Source organism: Podarcis muralis, chromosome 1 (genome assembly GCF_964188315.1).
Source record: "Podarcis muralis chromosome 1, rPodMur119.hap1.1, whole genome shotgun sequence".
Classification (NCBI taxonomy): Eukaryota; Metazoa; Chordata; class Lepidosauria; order Squamata; family Lacertidae; genus Podarcis; species Podarcis muralis.
The window spans coordinates 105,564,698-105,587,703 of NC_135655.1; the positions used below are offsets into that span (position 1 = coordinate 105,564,698).

Here is a 23,006-nt window from a genome sequence, read left to right on the forward strand (position 1 = left end):
TATGCATTTTTTATAATCCTCTGTTGTTGGGAGAACTACATTATAAATTCAGAAAAGGATAGCTGTATTTCAGTTCACACATTCATTTCAAGAGGTGCAAATTAGCTAGATTTGCATTAAAATGTGAACCGAGCCAAATTTATTCCCAGTACTTATTTGCCAAACACGTGACTATTTTTTCAATGAAGTAGCAGCTTGAATGGATGTTGCTTCAACACACAATGGCCAATATCCAGAGGAATGTGCAAGGTTCCCACACACATCAGAATGATTGTCAGAGGATATTTATGCTTCTTCAGAAACTACCCCACAATATAAATAAAGCAGCACTTAAACAATGTCAAGCACAGAAGATGCATACTTTTTATACAGTCGTACCTTGGAAGTTGAACAGAATCCGTTCGGGAAGTCTGTTCGACTTCCAAAACGTTCAAAAACCAAATCGCGGCTACTGATTGGCTGCAGGAACCTCCTGCAGCCAATCAGCAGCTGTGGAAGCCCTGTTGGACGTTCGGGCTCCAAAAGAATGTATGCAATCCGGAACAATCACTTTGCAACATTCGGGAGCCAAAATGTCTGAGTTCCAGGGCGTTGGGGATCCAAGGTACGACTTTACTTATCAATTGGTTCACAAGATAAAATTACAATATAAAAACACAAAATAATCAAAATATAAACAGAAACAGCAAAAAAAAGCCCCACACCCACCCCAATAAATACAGTTTAAAACAATTGAAACCCATTTCTAAAACATTTAAAAACACAATTAAAAAGCAGTTTAAAAGAATGTAAACAGTACTCTCTGCTGGGGAGAGAATTACCAGATAGGGAAGCATTTGTTCAATTTCTCCCCATGTTTTCAAGTCTTCCATGTATCATAGATGAAAAACAGAGGCATGTGTGAATGGTCACCCTATCAGAACATTTAATTTTTTTATGGACAGCTAAGTTTTGCAGAGTCTATGTGTGATTACTGCATGCATGGCAACTGCTGGAAAGCAACAGAACACTGAACTGGAGAATTTCCAAGGATTTGCCTTTAGGTTAGAATTACCTTTGCTATGCAGGCGGGACAAAACCAGTCACCATCTGGAATAGTACTGATCTTGGGTCTATGGCAGTAGGTATGGCAGCCTTTGTCACAACCATCACAAAGCAGAAGAAGCTCCTCGTTATCTCCTTTTCGACATATTTGGCAGTACTACAATACAGGGGAAATACTTTAATTATGGCATGTAGAAACATTCTATGCACGTATTAGAGAATAAAATGCAATTGAAAACTTAAGAAATTCTGAGTGTCTAAGGTTATATGGCTTGTTTACACCAAGTGTGGAGTACAGAAATGGCCAGTCAATCAAACAATTTCCTTTCAATTTTTCTCTTTATTATAGACTACATTATAGACTATTATAGACTAAATAATATATTTATTACAGATTAAACACTCTGCTAGGGATTCGGTCTTTACTTTAGCACTGCTCAGCTTGGGGGAATTTTAGGAATTTAAATAATTTTGTAACTTTGAACAGTATTATTTCCCAAGACACTTAACACTGACATTCTACTGTATAGTGTGACTGCATCACACACATGGGTTACATTCCAGGGATGGCATGTATACACAAAAATGCATATACTCAAACCACCCCTGAGTGAGCATCCTTACCTTCTGGACCTGGCACATTGAGTGGGCCTTACCTCCACCCCGCCCAGCTTAGGTCTGCTCAGTGCATGGGCTCTGGGATTCTCTCGCGAGATCTTACAGGGCCACTTTAGTTCTCGGGACACCTCACGAGAGCATCCCAGAGCACATGCACCAAGTGGGACTTGCCCAGTAAGAAAGGCAGAGGAGCCTACAAGATCTTTCCATGCCAGGAAAACACAGTGCAAAAAAGGCTTTTAAGCTCATTTAATTTGCGTGGTGTCAACTGCCTGGGCTTTCAACTGCACAAGGCTTAAATCACACAAGTTAACTGCGCATAGGACTCAGCACATGTAGTTCTGCTGGTGCAAAAGGATTTCTGTTTCCTGTCCTCCCACCATGCACCCCAACATCTGCTCCAGAGTGCCCCCCCAAGCCTCTGGAGCTGATTTTTCGGGCACACATGGGGCTGGATGGGACAAGAGAGAGGGGTAGGTCTGTTGCACATACAGAAGACCATTGCACCAGCAGAGCTGCAGCAATGGATATGTCCCTAAGTATTTTTGCTATTCTCCCTTATTCTGATATGGAATCTCCTAGGAACATTGTGCTACTCCTTTTTCATCTTTTGTTAGATTTGCAATAATTAGGTCAGACAAAAAAGCGAATGCGACTGTAATCAGACTAATGTAGGTGGGGGGAAATCAGGGGGGAAAGCACTAGGAAATTTCAGATTATCAACATGTGGATAGTGAACAAGGCCTACTGTGCAGAAAGTAGATGTGCATTACAGAACACCAGCAATTCCAGTATCCTCAGTATTTCTTTCATTTGGCCAAAACATGAAGTAAATAGATGCTGATTTCAGAAGCCACACATCTAATTTCAACAGATCTAAATGCCAGAGACCACATGCTATTCTGTGCACAGAGCTCGTCTCCTGATACGCCGCATGGCAAAGTTAGGGAATCATGAAAATAACATGCAGAACCCAATGCAACAAAGCATTCTTTTTTGAATGTTTGAGGTTTTACTAGGGGAATGTCAATTTTGTGTGGACTGCTCAAGTCCTGGAGCTCAACTCAGAAGATCCCCATGCTAGTGCTAAAGAGTCACAATTGTCATCAGTCCCAGTAGTAAAAATAGGGGTGTTTACTTGCTGTTAAACAGAAGCAATGTTTACACTTTGGGAGTGTGATGGGATTCCCCCCCCCCCAATTTCATTTTAATCTCAGTGGAGAAACACAGTACAGAAACTATAGCATTTATAATGCCAGTGGAAAACTGTCTTAAGGTAAGAAGCAGCAGTATTTACTTATTTACTGGCCATTGTCCATAATATAGATAAAATGTATGCTGGTAACATCATGGGTTACGTTATCAGGTAAACAGTAGGTTTATAAGTTTACAGTAAGTATAAAAGTTGGAGAAAGAATTAGTTAATTCAACAGTTCATATATTTCCATTATTTAATTGTTAGCATTTCCCATTCATTGCTATAGTATAAAAAGCTTAATTTTCAGAAATCTGATGCCCAGGATTCATGCAAAATCTCTTTACATGCATTTGCATGCCTTTCATGAATATGCAATTAACACAGCAGTGCTTGTTAATTTGTCATTTCTATGCGGAGACGGACATTTCAGCCTGTGCGCCTATACACTCGTCCAATCTGCACATACAGTTGTATTAAGTGGGCATGCAAAGAAGCCATGCACATCTTTTAAGCATGTACTTTGCATCTCATCTTTCTGAAAAAGCCTTTAATTGCAGTCTTTGACACTGAATCCCCATAAAGGCAACACAGAAGGGGTCATTTTTTCATTAGCATGGTGACCTCTCCCAGAGAGAGGCACATAAATGGCCATTCTAGTTTTTGGTTTTTGGAATACTAAGGTCAAAATATACCAGCAGAAGGGCTATTTGTCATAAGAAAGTTCAGAATGCTGAATTTGGCTACAAGAGAGCACAGCATGTGAATCAATGTAAAATGAACAATTTAACTTTGATATTTTTCACAGGCAGCAATGAAAGATACACTATCAATTGAGGTATCTGGAAAAGGAGGAAAATAGGATACGTAAAAATCAGTTCACAACACTTACAACTTTCATAATAGATTTTTCCCATGCTATTGATTTCTGTAACTGCTGAATGCACAGAGCTACCTGTGCAGCACTGCGAGCTTCTGACAATGCCCTTCTCCATACCCTTAGCCCTGGAGCAATATCCTCTTCCATTCTGCATTGAAATATAGAGAAATTAAGCAGGTCACATCCATTTTCATCAGTTTCTGAACGTGGAACAATCATTGTCACATCGAAAGCCAAGCAATGACAAAAACGTACACAGCCAGTAAGGGTAATAAGGCTTAAGCAACTAAATTTGATGTAGTGCACAGACTGTGGCTACGTGCCTCAAAGCTTAGTCACAACCAGTTAAATGTAGGATAACTTTGCAGGATTAACATACATAACAGGGGGAAAATAAATCTTACAAAGCACCATGCATAATAACGTGATCCGTGTGGATCAAAGACATACAAGAAGATACATAGATAAACACACAATAGAAAATAGGCTCCAATTAGCAAAGAAGCACAATAATTTTTCAAGTTAATCTCAATAACCTACCCGTCACCATCACCACTAACGGATGGTGCAGGAGCAGGGACAGTAACTGTGCCCACATTATCCAGTTTGATCTGAATGGTGGTACTTAAGGGGCTCTTCAGATACCTTCGCTCTATGTTCCGCTCCAAGTCAGCAAGTCTGGTTACAGCTATATCTAGAGGGTTGTCACTCTTCCGTTCTAGAGTACTGCTACTGCCTTCTTCTCCACCAGCACAATCACCATCACGCTTCTTGTGTAATTTAGTAATTGATTTATGTTCATAATATACCAGGTCTTCCCTTTCCGATGCTGGATCAGGGCACATCCAACCCTACATTTCAATAGAAAGGTTTCACATGTTTGTTTGCTACTGTAACCACCTAAGTATGATCAGTGGATTGTTTCCCTGAGTTAGCCCTTACACTGCGCTTCTGTTTCCAAATGCTCTCCAGGAGACCAGAAGCTTCTTTCCTGTTTTGCTTCGACTGGGGTAACGTTTACTTTTAAAGAACAGAGCTTCACAGCAGCAGTATTCTCTCTTACATTCTTTTGCACAAAACAGGCCATCAAATCTTACATGAATGGTGCACTGTGATCACACCCACAAGCCGCTCACAGCATGGAAAGAACACACCTAACTCAAGGCCCAGCTTCACAGTTCTGGCAACTTGAAGCTTTTTAAAACCCTGCAATAATTTTGAGAACCCAAAAGTGGCCAGATACGTAAATTCACATTAACCACTGGTGACATCTAATGCTATCTTATTGATTGCCATGCCCAATGATGATGAGAACTGGAATCCTAAGAGCTACCTGAAGGTATGACCAAGGCATACCTCTTACTTAGTAGGATTTTTGATTACTTCTTAAACAGAAGGCCACCAATGATTAGTTAAGTCACTGGGCTCATGGAACTAGCAGCATCACGCTTCTGATCCTGACTCATATTCCTCCTCTGAAAATTCTAACCACTGAAATGTCTACTTCATGTATGAGTCATTTAAAAAGGATGAAATCATCTTAGTCTTCTAGGTGATATTAACCTAATGAAACTGTATTGGATTTTTGCCCCCCAGAGATGTTACTGAGAAAAGCACTTATCCTTAACTGTAAAAACAGCTGCTCATAACAGTTTTGAATTATCGCTTTTTGCAATGACGTTACCGAAGAGAGGTTTTACTGAAGCACATTTTACCTTGATTTGCAAACTAGCTGATGCCACTCTTCTCTCTAAGTCTTCCACCTGCTGAAGAATAGCAATATCCATATCCATGGCTTGCTCTTCTATGGACCAGTTTTCTACAATATCCCGTGTTACCTGATTTTCATCATTTTCATTTACTTCAATAATTGCAGCTGTATTTGGGAATCAGATTGGGTTTCTTTTAGTACAACTTCAACCTAATCAAGTTTGCAAGGTCAGGAATTGCTTCCTGGGGCAAAACATGTATTACATAAGAGGCCAACGACACCGAACTTTAACAAAGGAAGAAAATCAGAATTACAGTCTTTCAACAACATTCCATTTATATTTTAAGAGACTCAAATTATTTGAAAAGGGGTTGGGGTAATATAGAGAGATAAGACAGACTGATAAAATCCACATAAAAAAGTTGAGAAGTCACTAATTACTTAAGAATTGCCTGGATGAAAAGTACCAGTTATATGCCATTTTGGCTCATCAACGCAATCTTGAAAAATAGCAAACATGTAATCATAATTATGAAATAAACACTACAAGTGAGTGTGTTTATTTCGGTTACATACCATCTTTATTCTTGAGGCAGGCTACAGTAATATAATCCATATGTTTTTGTATTTGCTTCTGTAAGGCCTTTTCTCTAATTCCCCTGAGATGCAACACTTTAAGCAAAGCTTTTAGATCCTCTGGGTCAATAATTCTCCACCAGCCAAACTGCATTTCTGAATCAAAACATGGAGACAATATTTATAAGTTCTTGAAATAAAGCACACCTTTGGCAACATTAAAACTCCTTGGCTTAGATCTAAAGGTACGTCTACAAATGCACCTGAGGCTTCACTTGAAAGTGTTTCCAAGTGGTAGTCAGAAGTTATACCTTTCTTGAAGAATATGGTACTTACCCTCTGGGATGGGCTTTGGAGTAGGGTAATCAACTGGTTTGGCTACTTCAACCACAGCAGAAGGTACAGAAGCTTGTTTCTCAGCTTGTGGCACGGGGGACTCACTTTTGCTAGGTGTCAAGAATGAATTGCCATTGCCTTCTGACAACCCTAATCCTGACCCCATACTAGGCAAAGGGGATGAAAATTGAAGATTTGAAGTAATCACTCCAGTTGGCCATCCACAGAACTGAAGTCCCATTACAGGCAATCCTGTCTTCATGGGCTGTGCAAGGAATATTTTGAAAAAATAAGGAGCCATTAGTTCTACTGCGATTGTTCTTAGAAAACTGAAACCTGGAACAGGAATCTTTAGTACCAAATATGTTACAAACATATAGGAATTCTTGACTCGATAAATCATTTTAAAAGATAAAGCGACTACAGCTGATCACTAAAACAAAATAAAAATAAATTGCACAATATTTGAATACAAAATGGAAAGATTAAGAAATGGTACTTAAAAAAAATATATTACTGCTCATTTTATTACAATAGCCATAAAACTGCCATACATGCTTAAAAAAAAATCAATATTTAGTGACATCAGTTTAAAGTACCATATTACATTCATGCAGAATTTTGCCCATAAGCAAAGTTTTTTTTTTAAAAAAAAAAATCTTGCCATGAACTCTTCCTCTTTCCAGAATGGTCACCTATATATATATGGTGTTTTGTTTTAACGTTCTTCCCATTCCGGTTAACTGCAGCTGCATCTCATGCATCCAGCATTAAGAAAAGTTTTTGTGTGCTGGATAAAACAAACTGAGCTGATTTAGATGCAACATTATGTGCATGAGCCTCAGGTTGCACGAGCGACCCCATTCCCTTCTGCTCCTGTGGGGATGCTCACAATGAGATTTAGGGTAATATCCAAAGCTCAGCACATGTACTTCCATTGGTGCAACAGGACTTTTGTTTCCTCTCCACATGCCCACAAAATCCTTGGAGAGAACACCATCTGCAGTAAATTGCTCATGGATTGATCGAGCAGGAAGAATATGTTATAATTCTATCACATAATTTCGACTAACAGATTAATACTCCTAATAGAATCAATTCACCTTAACACTGATAGCTGCCTACATCATAGGGTTGCATTCAATGTAGCAGTAAGGAGATCGTTCCATCAGCGCAGGCATTTCTGCTTGTCTGATGGAACAATCTCCCTTCCGTTCCATATGCTGCTCTGACCCTCTGGAGCAGATTTAGCGAGGGCACAGGGGGTGTGCAGGGGAGGAGAGCGGGGAAAGACCCGCTGCACTGGTGGGAATCGTTGTGCTGGCTTTGGCTAGTGCAAAGATTTAGTTTAATATGGCCCTTAATTTGCAGCTCTTCACTCAATACGGAAAGGGGGGGGGGAACACTACTGGATTTTGCTGATATGAAGAATACAAGACTGAACACTTTTAAGCTACAATTTAATACTTACCTGAAGAGGTGATAACGCAAATGGGCTTAATCCCATTGGACTGGGGGAAGAGGCAGAGCCAATAATTGGGGATGGGACAGGTGAGGGTGACTTGGATGGAGGATGCGAATGAGGAGTTAGTGAAGAAGACGAAGCGGCAGCTGGTGACTCTATGTGGGTAATGGATGTGTCATCACAAGGAGTTCTAGGCAGAAGGCTGAACCACTGTCTGCTCTTTTCTGTAAGAGTCTTTAACAACTGGTCGTTTGAAATTAATGGGGAGCTGTAAAATTTCCCTGGTCCAGTTGAAGCAGAATTAAAGAGATTATTCGGATCTGACTTTTCACCACTGCTTTGTGATACAGAGGCCTGGTGGCTGCAGAGTGAGGCTTTGGAGCTATTTTGATAAGGCAATGAGCACCCATTTGCTGCACTGCCATTGGCTTTCTGGGCTAGAATTTCTGAGTCAGGAGGCATTTTTGCTACCTCCAACAGCTTGCTCAACTTTGAAAAAGAGCCAGGCTTTTGCAGGAACAGATTTGTGCTGTCTTTCTCTTTGAGATCTTCTTTCTGATTACACTGGTTTGTGGTTAAGCAACTTAATTTTTCTTCCGAGGTCTCAAACATTTCTTCTTTGATGTGAATGCTTTTGGCCTTTTTCAGCTTCTCTTTTTCTTTTGCAATTTCCTCCAGACCTGTATGCCGAGAAAATGCTCATTAAATTACCATCCACGACGGAACCTTTCTGTTAATTACAAATTGTTAGAAAAACAATGTTGTCAGCTACCTTCACACACCTATTTGGAAAACGTACTCCTGATTTACAAAGGAGGTTTAAAATGGAAAGAAATATTTACTGTTTGAACTGGAAATGGGGTAGGATTTCCAACTATCTCATAATCAACTGTCGTAAACGAAAGTTTATAACCAACATGCCTAAGGCAAAGGGGTGGGTTTGACCCAAAACGTGAAGCAAACCAGAATCTTCTCCGTTTCAATGTGGATGTGTAACATCTGAATGTACACCACATTTATGTCGAGTTCTTCCTGGCAGACCAAAATAGATCTGTGTATGGAATTGCTTCCCATGCACAGACACGATTCTCTGGATTGGGGTTTTCATATTTAAGTATTCTGAAATACATATAATCAGAAACTTTATTAGCCCTCTGCTTAAAAGATGAAGGGCCTATTTGTTTTTTTCAGAAGGAAGGAATCTGCCACCCCCACCCCCATAATTTCCCCTTTCTTCTTCTTCTAGCCCTTTACCATGTGTCAACAAGCATTCATAAAGAATCTTCGCAAAGAACAAAAGAAAAGGGAGAGTGGCAGGGAAAGGAGCAGACCGACAGCAGGGAGAGGAACTGCTCTGCACGGCAAACCATTTGCTCGCTTAGTTTCTGCATCACTTAGTACAGCTGCATAATTACAGATAAGTGGAGGTCAGTGTTTATGGTCTATGACTGCTAACACCTGCAAGGGTGTTTGCATTTTCTGCAAAATTTGAAATATTATTTTTTCTTTGAGGGGGAAGATAACACTGCTTTCATCTTTTGTGCCTTCTTCTCAGCAGTTTCTAAAGTGTTTCTAAATCCTTTGTGGTGGTGCTGCTGCACCTAGGCATTAGCAGTAAGAGTAATTTGCAAAAGGAGCAGATTTACAGGGAATAAAAGTTTGATGTTCTTGCAGCCCCCATTCAGTCCACACCATTTCCCAAAGGCTGTCCCTAATTAGATTCCATCTCTATGTGTGGCTGCTAAGATACAAGCATCTCATAAGAAAAGTGTTTGCTTCCCCTGCAATGTTTCCAGTGACGTGTGCCCAAGGTATCATGCTAGAAACATAGCCACAGTAAGTTTAAAACAATGGATTGGGTAGATACCTGAAAGTGGAGACACTCATAGGTACTCCAGCCATCAGGCAGTAAGCTTTGGCCGCCACCACACCAACATACTGTTATGTATGGTTATTTTGCTGTGAGAGAACAATGCTCCACTATGTGAACCAGAGAAAGCCCGCAGAAGGACTGCTCCAATGGGAAGCTTCAGCATTTGCAATCTTTCCCTGCAGCGACACCAAAGACCTTATTGATAGCTTATCCTGGGCAGACCCTTGCTGAGGGAGAAACCCTGAGCAAAACCTTCAAATGATCTAGGGCTCAGCTACACTGGCAAAGAAAAAATGCTTTGCATGCGTTGTTTTTATGCATTCTAACACTGTGACAACAGATGACGCTGTGGAGTCCCGTTTTTTGCTTACCCGATTTCTCATAGTTTGCAATGTGTTCAACTGAAATGCTTCTTTGATGTGTCTAGATCCAGCCCTAGTCAATCCAAAAACTACATCCTTACCTTCTCCACTTTCCATGCCTTCAACAAAAATCCCCCCACACTGGGGCAAAATCCAATATCGACGCCTGTAACGATCCTGGCCAAACATCATTGAACGTAAAGAATGGGAAGCTTCAAACAGCTTTCTTCTGTACTGATTCTGTTGCTGTTGAGTTTTAAAAGAAAGGCACTGTTAGGGTTACAAAGTTTTTTCTTCAATGTTAAGCCAAAAGGTTAGCCGGACGTTGAACAGACGGTGACACTTTCCTGAAGTTTTCAGCTATTTCAGAAACCACGCCTTGATTCTGCCTGCCCCTACCCTTTAGAAAACCAGAGTCAGATTGGTTATGAAGTATCCAGGGCCAGACGATCCCATTGTGTGGGGTGAGGCTGCCACCTTAAACAACGGAAGCCCCTGAGGGAGCACCCCACAGGTGCCCCCTCTGCTCTGCCACTGGCGGAGGTGGAAGGGCAGGTGGAGTAGGGAGCGGCAAGAGCAGGTATGCTGGTGCTGGCAGCATGGCACTTCCAATTTCACCTCAAGCAGCGAAACAGGACACGCCGCCCCTGACAATATCTCATCAGACAGATTTGAGCCAGCTTGAAAGCTGCCTTCTGCAAGGCTGCCTTCTGTATTTTGTTACGAACAAAAGGACCAATGGTTTTCATTGCATGACAGCAGATGAAATCTTATTAATCGTGCAACACAACAAATGGTGGGCGGGTGGGTGTGCGTGCATGTGTGCGCAGTGGTAAAACTAGCCAGGCCAAGGTGATACTGTAGCTGCTGATGTGAAATTAATGAGCTCTTTCAACTGACTCTGATAAATAAATAGTGCTCAAATAAAATAAACAGATAAACCAAGTTGTGCCTGAACTCTTGGTGCTGTCATGATTCTGACACGTTCCTGCTTTAGCTGAAGCAAGGAAGTTGAGATAGAACACAAATCATTCATCTTGACAGGAACAGCTGGTCAGGGACAATCACCCATCCGAAGCATGGATGAGCTGGAGGCAAGACCCACAACACAGTGCTGCTTGCTTGAGTTGGATATGCATCAGGCCTGTGGATGTGCACTACTGCAAACCAAGCGTTGGGGGCCAATAGTGGAAGGATATTAACTAGGAAATCCAGGAAATCAGCCCGTTGTCTGATCCCAAGTTCCATTTGGTTTTCATTCTACCGCAGGGGTCAGGAAGCAACTCCCCTCAGTTTCAAAAACAGCTTGCTATGCAGCGTTGGGTCTGCTGTTCGAAAAAAAACAAGTCTAAAGCCCTCTTTGGCTCACAAACTGTTTTCACAGTTCTTTTGATCCTGGCAACTGACTTTCACATGAAAGATGGATGAAACAAGGACCACTATCAGTGCTATAAGGTGCAGTGGTTCAGCACACCCAAGATCAAGGATGAGGTACCTGTTGAGACCCTTCAAATATTGTGGGCCTCCAGCTCCCATCAGCCCCAACCATGATGAATGGAGCTGTAGTTCAGCAACATCCTGCACCCTCACTAGGACTCCCTGGTAGTCCATACGGCAGATTAGGGCATTATCAGTCATGTTATAAAAGCTGCAGATTATACAGTGCATTCATTTTATTGTAGCACTCTTTCAATACCCCTGGTTTAGCTCAACATCACATCATTCTCAGCCATGAAGGAAAGGGTCGTTTAGATTGAGCCTTGCATTCCTGCACTCCCTTTATTTCTTCTCATAGGTTTAGATTAAGTTAGGATGCTTCCAGGCAGCTGTTTATTATGGAATGGTTAATGCACAAGTACACATTTTTCTCCAGAGTGTCCAGGTAAGGTTGGCATAAACCCCCTGCCCCCAATTTAATCCAGATTTGCCCCTTCTGGGGGAAATCTAGTAAGGAAAACAATTGAAATTTGAATCATTCATTATATCTGAATGATGACTTTACAATATTAAGCCCCCACCTGGAAGCACCCTCAGGTCCAGGGCTAGTCTTAAATATTTTGCACCTAATACTAATGACCCTTCTCTTCCCCCAATCCATACTTGACCCATTCTGTTTCTTTCTGTTGTCTCACTGTAAGGTTGACCCTGGTTAGGCCAATGCAGTTAATTCCAATTATTTCAAATGAATACTAAAGACCTATTTAGGGAAAATTGTCAACTATCTAAATAATGCACACTTAAATAAAAGGCGCAAACTTTTAATTTACGGAGGCAGCTTACCTTAGTCAGTTTGTCAATCTGTTTCTCTAGCTCCTCCACACTTGCTGTCTGGTCCCCATCATCCTACCACCAATAAACAAAATGTGGTAGGGCATTATTCACTGTATACTAATCATGTTTTTATAGGCTGCTATTGTAACATCAGAGGCTCATGGGATATGCCTTTAAAAATCACTAAAGCTTAACAAAGACATGTATTTATCTTTAATCTCTGCAACAACTTCACACACCCTAATTCCCTTAGCCAGGCACAGGTATGACAGATGAACAGGTATGGCAGCCTATGCTGAGGCTACAGAGAAGACCTCACTGGCTCACAAGCCTTGGCTGTATTTCCCCAAAACTCAGGGCTTTGACTGATGGCTTGGGCAAGGATGGAATGCTGTGCTAAATGGCCACAGTACTTTTTTTTAAAACATACCCTCCTCTACACAGGGCAAGACAGTTAAGAAAGCTCGTGTGATACCCTCTTTCCTCCTCTGCTGAACTGGTGAATGGAATGTCAAAATCTGCACACCAAACGGACTCCACCTCCTTTCACAGTATTTCAAAACAAACAGAATAGAACTTTGATACACACGACAATTGTAGCATCTGACTTTCAACCGGAGGAACCACCACTGCCTCGAGCCCTTTAGTGCCTCAGCCCCAACTCATCCCTCCTGTACCATCTGCTCCTATCCTACTACTCTATCAGCTGTCACTGAAATTGCTTGTTAGTGGTCCCTCGGTAATCAATACTCTTGGACTCCATCCTTTGGCATTCACCTGAGGACTGCAGCCCAAGGATGTAAGATATTCTAAAATATAATTTAGTTAGCAAGGTTCTGTAAAAAAAAAAAAAAAAAGCCATGCACCTTGAAAGTTCATTCCAAGCATTTTTCTCAAAGTCAATAATGGACTATAAGCCTTCGGAGAGAGTTTAGAAGTGTATTTCAACATTTGTATGAAACTATAAGGCAACTTCATGAGATAAATTTGATACAAAGCACACGCCGTACTACTGTTATTGACACTTTAAAAATAAAGACTGATTAAATTTTATGGTTTGCAAATTTTCTTTGATGGACAGAAACATTGGAATTCTTTAAGAAGAAAATGAACCTAGGCCAGGATTGAAAGAACAATGAGATTAGCTCAGGGGGCTTCATGCTCTCCCTTGCCCCCAAACAGCAGCCCAGCAAATAGCTTCTAAAACTGACGGAAGTTTCGAAAGCAGCTGCTCAAAAAAATCTAGCACAAACCTGCAGCTCTTTGTATCTTGGCCCTAGCTTAGAAATGCCTCATAGAATTATGGTTCTAAGGTGCTCAAGTAAATTACTGGGAATTATACACTCTCTTAGCACTTTTAGAATAAAAATGCAGCCACTCTTAAAGTTTCTTTTAATCCACAGAATTCTAACTAGATTTATTTTAAAGGCTACTTCAGGGGTACTCAGTGCTGTGCTTTCCAAATACTCTTGGAACTCCAGCTCCCATTAGTCCTCAGCAAGCACGGCCAATGACCAGGGATGGTGAAACCGGAATCTAACAACACCTGGAGGGCACTACGTTGGCTAAAATTGGTTTAAAACCTAAACACATGGATTAAGCGATTGAGCAGGCATTAGAATTCGTCACCTCATCTTCGCAAAGATCTGCTTTCTTCCCCTTCTTGTCATCCTTGTCTTCATCATCCTCATCATCTTCATCGGCTTGATCATCACTGTAGTCATCGTCGTCGTCATCATAATCGCTGTCTCCTCCCTTCCGTCTCCGTTTTCTACCTGGCGTGGGTGTACCCAATGAATGCTGTTCTTCTCCCAAATCACCTCCTCCTGTAACATCTCTCTTGCCTGTTTTCTTGGCATGAATGATTCTAAGCCTTTAAACACATGGCAGATAAATGGTATTACCAAATGTTGCTGTAGCATACGGAACTCCTCCACACTTCACCAAGGGTAAGTCATATGCTCAGGCTCCTGTTATTTAGCAATTTTCAGTTGCCTTGTTATTTGCGACCATTGGCTCAGCATATGAGAAAAGTAGTTCACCAACATGGATTCCTATCTGAGATGAATATTTACTTGGCGCAAAACGAAAAATCTTAACTGTTATTTGACGTGAATGTTCAGGATACAGAAAGCTTCTGGCTCTTCAAAATAGAATTTAGTCCTTCACTGAATATTTTAGCTCTGTTGTGAATTTTACTGCATGTACAAAATCTTGCATAAAGCACTCCAGGACAAGAAGAGGTTTCAACAGCTGTTCCTATAAGCTGAAGAAGCAACTCTTTAGCTGTGTTCCTCTTTTCATCCACTTATAAATCTACACCATCTCCTTTTTTAATGTACATTTTTAAAATCAACTTGTGTTAGAAAGGTTATAAAAATTGGCTTACGCATAGGTGAGAATAAGCATTACATTTGACTGTGGAATATCTGAACACAAAACTTTCCCCAAGTGTCTGTATTCTAATTCACATAATTAAGCAGGAAAGAGCGTTATGCAGGAAGCTAATCTTGAAGCACTGTGGGCGGCAGAAGCCTGAGTTTCATTTTTTATGAAACAAAATAAACTTACATACCAGTAAGTACAGTTGTAGTAGCCCTTCCTCATCTCTTACCCTACAAAACAAGATCCCATACAGCAGATGTTATAGCTCTAGCTACCAGGAGTCTATCAGGCAAATATACTGAAACAACCTAGGAGGTATTTTAATAGCCAGGCCAAATATCCATTTGTAACATTCTAGCATATAACGGAATTTGGAGAGATATGAAAATGTGTGTTCTTGGAAAAGGGAAGGATTTTAGAAGGAAGGAAAGGAAAGGAAAGGAAAGGAAAGGAAAGGAAAGGAAAGGGGGAGAGTACGAATCAGGGTGGCAAAAGTAGGTAAATTATGAGAAACCGATGCTGCTATGAATTTTGTCGTCTCTTATTCTTCCTTTCTTCTCCTGCCTTAACAAAACAGTATTCCATACAGCAAGTAGAAATGATGCAGTGTGGCTGGCTTCTTAAAAAGTAGCCATGAATAAGCCTATGATTTAAAAAAGGAGACAAGCTTGTGCTCATCAGTTTCTAAAGTGTAAATAAAGAATCAAGGATGGCCTAGTATTCTTAGCTATTCTTAATAAACAGTTCTTAATAAACTGTTCTCCCAGTCCAAAATATGAACTAAAAAGAAAAAGACTATCATTGGCAGACAGTCAAGCTGCTTACAGTTTATTGTTTATTTTATTTTATTTTAAAAAAACAGTCCATGCAAAGAAATGTAGGCACCTCAGGTGTAAACATCTGCATCACTGTTATTGCAGAACCAGTTGATGTGGCATTTTTGGTCTTGCACTGGCATAGCTCTTGGAATATTTAAGGCTGAGGTTTTAGGACTGGACAGTGAACTTGAAGATTTTTTTTTAATCTGCAACTCCAAAACTCATTAATTTAAAAAATGCATATTTAATTCCCTTAGGAGATCACGGCATAGGGTAGCTCTGATGTGAAGGGCAACCCAGTATGAATTATTCTAGTCTTCTAAATAGGTGCTGCTGACTTCTTTGTTTGTTTGAGTTGTAACAGCTACGAGTACACAGATTTTGCCTTGTGGCAAAGAGGCAAGTATACAGATTATGCCATCAGTTGACTGAGAGCCAGAATGCAATGTTAAAATAACAGTTTTTTCTTCTGCTAAAGCTAAGGACTGAAGACAACATGTAAAGGTACAAAGGAGCACTATAGCATCCAGGACACAAATGAGGGTCCCTAGAAGAAAGGAGATTCCAACTAAACATCAGGATGAACTTTCTGACAGAAAGAGGTGTTCAACAGTGGACCAGACTCCCACGAGAGGTGGTGGACTCTCCTTTCTTGTATATTTCTGTCATGTATTATCTAGTTAAGATTCCTGCATTGCAGGGGGCTGGACTAGATGACTCTCGAGGTCCCTTCCAACTCTACCATTCTATGATTCTAAGTCATGTCTCAGAAGGGGAGTGCAGTCTGAAAGCTGACCAGTAAAAATACTTCTCTGCAAGACTTCAACAGGTGTACAGCAAGAATTTTTTTAAAGGTAGTGATCATGAGGTAAAAACCAACTTGCAAAGGGAATTCCTGTTGAATAAGTAGGAGTCCTCAGCTCAGCCACATGACAGTTAAGAATGAATGGAGATGGAAGGAAGGAAGGAATTAAATTGTCATGTATGATGGGCGGGGGTGAGGAGAAAGCTAAGGATGATGGTAACTAAGAAGGAAAGATTTTAAAAAGCTATGTTTATATAGGATTGTTTGCCAACTTCTTGAAAGGAAAGCCAAAGGAATGAGAGTACCATGAACTTCCCACCTCACACAGCAATCTAGTACTTACAGGAAAAAGAAGACTTAAAGTTGCCCCTGAGGTAAGAGGCAACAAGGAGGCATTTTCCCAAAGTGGGCTGCTGGGAAACATCAAATTTTCATTTGCCCACAGACAGAAAGATGGAATTTATATAGTACGGGCCTATAGGGAAGTTAATGATTGGACATGCCCCACAGACACAACCATGAACCCTGCATGAATTGGGAGCCATTACTATCAGCAGAAGTTCACATATTTTTCTTCCTGAAATTCTTTTAAGTCTCATTTTATTTCTTCTATTTCTCTCCTGTTGTTCTCCTTTACTTCTTCCTTCTTCCTTCCGAGGTGCATTAAGGGAGGAGGGGAAGGTAGAAAAAGGATTAGAGACACAAGCATTGGAAGTCAAGGACTCAGTAAGGACTCCTTGCTTTGCTAGACAAGAAAGAAAAACGACTGAGGAAAAGGAAATGAAGCCTGGCTATGCATACCCACATGGCCATGCATACCTCCTGCGATTCACAATCATTTCAACTTAAAATTCTATGGTAGATGGAGCTGTTATACTTGCTGTATGGAATTTTGTTTTGCATAATGGAGAAAAATAGGGGGCATATATTATCATCCTTAAAAACTTGACAGTTTATGCTTAGCAAACAGATACTGATTACCTCAGTAACTGAATTATTCCCTAGGTGTACCACAGGAAATACTCAGTTTATATAGCAAAATCTGAGGTAATTTTAATTAGCTACATGAATGATTTGCAAGTTTTTCAAGGTGATTAGGGATTAACAATCTGGCCCTGCAAATCGTCTTGCAGGATGAAAGTTCCAATCAGCTTCTACTAATGCCAATAACAATTTGACAGCTCCAGACATCTTCAAATGAGAAGTGATATTGCTTCTTTTTAAAAAATGCAAAATGATTTTCTTCTCATTCTGAATCCTCCTAATCCACCAAACTTCATGTGTCTTTAATGGATTGTGAAAGATAAGCCATGGGCCTTTAAAAAATAATTTCACATCTTAATTTAATAATGGGAGTCACTAAAAGTTTTTTTCTTTATATCACACGATTCCTGTCTCTGGAACTACTCTGTGTATAACAAATTTAAATGAATGCAAAACACTGGAACATTTAAAAGAAATATCACTTACTTCCGAAGTTTGCCTTCAACCATCCACTTATCTCTCCTTAAATTTGACATATAATCTATGTTCTTATCTATTTCACTGTTAAAACAGAAAAAAAGTTTAATTACTTAGATAATTAATTGAATGATGTCATCTATTTAAAAAAAAGTCTCAAAGGGCACCTCACTATACACATAGGCCTACTACATATTACATGTATCACGAATAAATAATAATAATAATAAATAATAAATTTTATTTATATCCCGCCCTCCCCAGCCGAAGCTGGGCTCAGGGCGGCTAACAACAATCAAAATAGTCCGACATTCTAAAAACATTCATTATGAAATTAATTAAATCAAATTAAAATCAAATTAATGGCAACCATCAAGCAAAATTCTGTGCAGATTGCCGATTGCCAGAGGAGGGGGTCAGGCTGCGCCCTGACCAAAGGCCTGGTGGAACAGCTCTTATATTATAGTTGAATATTATAGTTGGTTAGTTAAAATATCACGTTGGTAAACAAGCATGATGCCCTGACAGGGTTTCATTAGCCAACCCGCCTTAGATAATTAGATAACACTTACCTGTCTGCTACAGAGTATTTAGAACAGGCGTGAGAAACCTGTGGCTCTTCAGATGTTGTCTGTCTACAACTTTCATCCCATGATGGCTCATGTAAGTTGGAGTCCAAGAACATCTGGAAAACCACAGGTTTCTCATCCCTAGGTTTTGAGGTTCAAACCTTATGAAAACTATTGCCGATTTGTTGTTATTTATTTTCTTGTTACCAGAATCGAAATATAAAATTCACAGCATGCACAAGGCACTTACCTTATAACACTTTTGCTACATGCTAACTCATTAACAAGGAAGGCAAGTACGGAGGCTTTCTGAGCCGGCGTGTGCGCCTGAAAAGCTTTGGTTTTCAAGCTCTCTGTGAGTTCAGTCTGCCCACAATGGCCTTCCATGAATATCTGCAGAATTTCAGATACGTTGTCTCTGTTGATGCCAACGTTCAGCAAATGGTCCCCAAGGATCGTTTTTGCCTGAGAAAGAAGTGTGCTCATAAAATAACTGTTCAGAATGGCAGCATAAATGCATTTTTGTTATTTGAAATCAAGGGGAAATAATGCTAAGGCAGAAGCTAGGGGCACCACCATCCATTGACACCCCAGAATTTCTTATTTATTTGTTTAGCTAGTTTGTTTCCTCTCCACAGTTTGCTCGCAGAGCCAAGAAGCTGGTTTTTAAATTTAAGCAGTTATTTATATTAATATGCATACACTTTTTGAATGAAAGTTCCTTCCCTACACAAAAGCAATTTATACATTCCTCCTGTTGACTTTAACAGTTTGGGGGTTTGTGCAAACATTACTGAAAGGAAAGAAGTGAAGAGGGGGGTGAATGCTTGACAATAGCTTCATTCGTTGGCTCGTAAAACTCGGGATTGATTTAAAAACAAAAACATGAGTTTAATAACCAGTTTGAGGGGTCACATGAGGGGACAGCTGCTCAAAGGAAAGTCTCTGAAAAATACATTTAGGTAATTCTTGATTGCAATCATAACCTTAATATGAAACCAATTCAGTGATAAGAGACAAGCTTATAAAGCAATGTCTGGAATAACTTTTGATGAATGGATTTATAAGGCTTTAAGAGCTAGATTATACTCACCCCTGTTGAAATCCAGAGATGAAAGCAGAAATTGCCTTTAACGGTTAATAAAAACAGTAATCTATTCTTTGATGACATCTGACGCCCAGAAATTGTGTGAATTACAGAAAACTAAACGACTAGGAATATTGTACCCACAACACTCACTAGATTCTTGGTACTGCATTAGGTGAAGGAGCAGAGAAAGCACCTGCCCCAGATCAAAGAACATGAGAAAAGCCCCGCTGAAACAGGCCATATATATATATATATCCCAGCATCCTAGTCTCATAGTGCCCGGCCAGAACTGCCTATGGGAAGTCCGCAAGCAGGACTTGGGTGAAAAATCACAATGACTTCAATAGGGTTAAGTGAGCAAATGGTTGTAGTCTCGTTTTATAACAGAAGTGCAGCAGTGGCAAGGGGGGTGGAGGGTAAGTGGCTGTTGCACTCTCCCTTTGATGCCACTACCCTTCACCAGGGCAGGATGAGGCAGCAGTGAGGCTGGAGGAGGAGCTCTGTACTGGCAGCACCAGCACCCCCGCATTCACCCCACCCCATCCTTGTCTCAGCAAGTGGCAGCATCACTGTGACCAGGAAGAGGCCTGAGCCACTTTGCCTCCCCGCATCCCTCCTTCCCACCGCCCCACCATGCCGCTGCTGGATAAACATTTACACTTCAACTGGCTTTGGCAGGCTATGTGTGATCAGCATACCAGCTGAGCTCTCCTCAATTTCTTGCTCTCACTGGTAGTTTAGTAAATTGCAGGCCAAGTTTGCAAGGAGATAAAATGTAATCAAACCAACAGCAGTCTCAATTCTTTTTTTTTCTTTTTTTGAGGGCCTGTAGGGTTGGGGAAACCCCAATATATTTTTTTAAAACTATATTGTTAAAAAAAACCACTAAGTAGGGGTGGGGTAGAAATAGAATGCAGTAACCTTGAAGAAAGCATGGCTGGCTGGCATAGCAAACTGGACACCTGCGCACTGTAATATTTTGTTGCAGGTCCAATTTGTTCTAATAAGAATACACTTTGTCATTTATAGATGCCCCTGATGCATTGCTTGACAGCAGAGGAAGAGCTAAAGCTGCTTTTTAGGCAGTACCACTTCAGGATATAGTTGGGACTCCCATGACCGAATGCTCCTCCATACAATAAAATAAAATCCTTGCACATAGAATAGGTTCCAGGGACTCACGCTTTCCTGACACGAAAGGGTCTACCACCCCCACCCCTCCGTATTTATGTATAGGGATTTATGTTCTGTTATGAAGAGCATTCAATTACTACAAAATCTGGGATTTTGAAGTGGTATAGCCCAGACACACATTTATATCCTCCTCTTCTCTTTGTGAAAACTGGGACATGGATTTTCCCCCCTGTCTCACACCAAAGTTACCATAAAGAGTATCCATTACCTTGTATCCTGCTATCAGTCCTGGATCGCAAATTGCAGCAGAGAGCAGCCTCACAAGCAAGTCTTGTACTTCTCCCATGCTGTCGCCTATGTTCAACAACCCCTCTTGAAGGACACTTAAGCTGGGGACATCCAGGTTCACATCAAAGCCAAGGACTTTACCAAAGTTGCGTAGAAACTGCACCACCATGAGACAGTCTGAAAAAGTACTTCCGGAGAGAACCAGGCCCGGGATGCGAGGCAACTCTGGCAAAGGCTGGAAAACAGAGAAGTGTCACCTTGAATGAAAACCGCTTGCAAAGCTAATGCAAGGTAAAAATCTAAAAATAAATACATAAACCCCAATTAGTGCCTAATGACACTCATACACTCCAAATCACAATAGCGCAGCTACTGGGGGGGGGGGGACACATCCATATTTTCCTAGCAACCATATATTTATTATTATTTATGAATGGTATTTCTATGCTGCCCCATGATTAAAGTTCTCCAGACTGCATACATAAACACTATTGCAATACAAATGCAATTGCAAATAAATTTCAGTTTCAGTTCTGGGAAACATGACCTTCTCTTAAAAGTACTGTTTCCCTGAGGTATCGTGCAAAATAAGCAAACAGAAGCCCTACATCAGTTGCACTACTGATAATTCAGAGAGAGAGAGAGAGAGAAAGAGATGAGAAGTTGCAGTATCAGACCAAAAGCCTATCTAATCCAACGTCTTTTTTCCAACAGTGGGGCAACTGGATGCTGCCTTTGGAAAGCACACAAGCAGGAACAACGGAAATAGCTGCAATGCAAAACTTTTAAAGAGGCATAATGGAGGCTACTGGAGAATTCTAAAGGAGCTGGCTTGGCAAAAGTCTGCTATATAGGCCACCTGAGGTCCAAACATTCAAATGTCCACTGCTGATTAATAATAAAAAAGACAAAGAATACCATTGTCCTAATATTTACTTTAGAATTACAATTTGAATGTAGACCACACTTGAAATAATATTATCAAGTAATCTAAAGTAAAAGAGGAATGGTTGGAAAGGCAGCCACAGTAAGAAAAATTAATTATTGTAACAATGGCAGATGAAGGAAAAGAGGAGCAACATAAAAAGGGGCAAGGAAGTAAAAAGTAAATTTACATTATTCTGATTACCTTCTGGTCTGCTAAGCACATATCTTCATTAGGCTTCTTTAGCTCCTTAGCCATTTCTAATTCCAATCTTCGCTGTTCCAGTTTACGCTCTTTATTTAATCTCTTTTCATCACGTTTCTCTTGTTTTAACCGCTCCTTTTCCTTAAATAGCACAGAAAGGATAGAAAATTAAAGCCGCACATTCTACTTACAAAGGAGCAATTTAAGAATTTGAAAAGCAGTAGTTATACAATCTTAATAATCACTACAGCAATTAAACCATGTGGATTTAAAATAAAAGGCAACACACACAAACCCCAACTTTTTTAAAAAAGGAAGAACCATCCTGAGGGTTAGATGATCTGCAATACTGCTTTTTCGAGCAAATGCCCAAGTCTGCAAGAGACATCCATTTTCCTCACAGGACTTTAAAGAGACAGTATACAGATGACTTGTCCAATGCTAAATTTCTGCCATTGCACAGTAGTGGTCAGCTCTGGAATGTGCTTTCAATGTCATGAATTAATCCTGTAGTATGTAAATAACATAAACAAGTGTCTCATGAATACTTAAGAGTGCTTTCTCTCACTACTGGAGAACCCCAGCCTGTTCCTAAATCCTTAGGATTAAGGAGGTTTCCCAGAGTTGTGTAGCATGGTGACTAGGGCAGATTTGGGCCTCAGCGCCTCTTCTTTTTGAATAGATTAACTAACTAACTAACTAACTAACTAACTAACTAACTAACTAACAACTGTGGTTGAGAGGGAGAGTAAAAAGGTAAAGGTAAAGGGACCCCTGACCGCTAGGTCCAGTCGCGGACGACTCTGGGGTTGTGGCACTCGTCTCGCTTTTTTGGCCAAGGGAGCCGGTGTACAGCTTCCGGGTCATGTGGCCAGCATGACTAAGCCGCTTCTGGTGAACCAGCGCAGTGCACGGAAATGCCGTTTACCTTCCTTCCCGCCGGAGCGGTACCTATTTATCTACTTGCACTTTGATGTGCTTTCGAACTGCTAGGTT

At 40.6% G+C, this 23,006-nt stretch overlaps 1 protein-coding gene across 22 annotated transcripts in view; it reads right to left on the minus strand.

Annotated features, from left to right (window-relative positions):
• Window positions 1–23,006, minus strand: part of BAZ2B (bromodomain adjacent to zinc finger domain 2B) — a 190,491-nt gene that overhangs the window by 7,172 nt on the left and 160,313 nt on the right. For 15 of the 22 annotated variants that reach the window (XM_077936459.1, XM_077936486.1, XM_028746687.2 and 12 more), the window contains 14 exons: window positions 22,011–22,151; window positions 20,862–21,116; window positions 18,620–18,834; window positions 17,810–17,884; window positions 13,961–14,204; window positions 12,341–12,403; window positions 10,162–10,306; window positions 7,832–8,505; window positions 6,361–6,625; window positions 6,025–6,180; window positions 5,453–5,613; window positions 4,278–4,588; window positions 3,750–3,885; window positions 1,055–1,201 (listed from right to left, as the gene is read on the minus strand). In XM_077936459.1, coding sequence (XP_077792585.1) covers window positions 1,055–1,201; window positions 3,750–3,885; window positions 4,278–4,588; window positions 5,453–5,613; window positions 6,025–6,180; window positions 6,361–6,625; window positions 7,832–8,505; window positions 10,162–10,306; window positions 12,341–12,403; window positions 13,961–14,204; window positions 17,810–17,884; window positions 18,620–18,834; window positions 20,862–21,116; window positions 22,011–22,151 — 2,988 coding nt within the window. The remainder of the gene's footprint in view (window positions 1–1,054; window positions 1,202–3,749; window positions 3,886–4,277; window positions 4,589–5,452; window positions 5,614–6,024; window positions 6,181–6,360; window positions 6,626–7,831; window positions 8,506–10,161; window positions 10,307–12,340; window positions 12,404–13,960; window positions 14,205–17,809; window positions 17,885–18,619; window positions 18,835–20,861; window positions 21,117–22,010; window positions 22,152–23,006) is intronic. The other 7 variants (XM_028746727.2, XM_028746720.2, XM_077936488.1 and 4 more) reach the window with 4 other exon arrangements.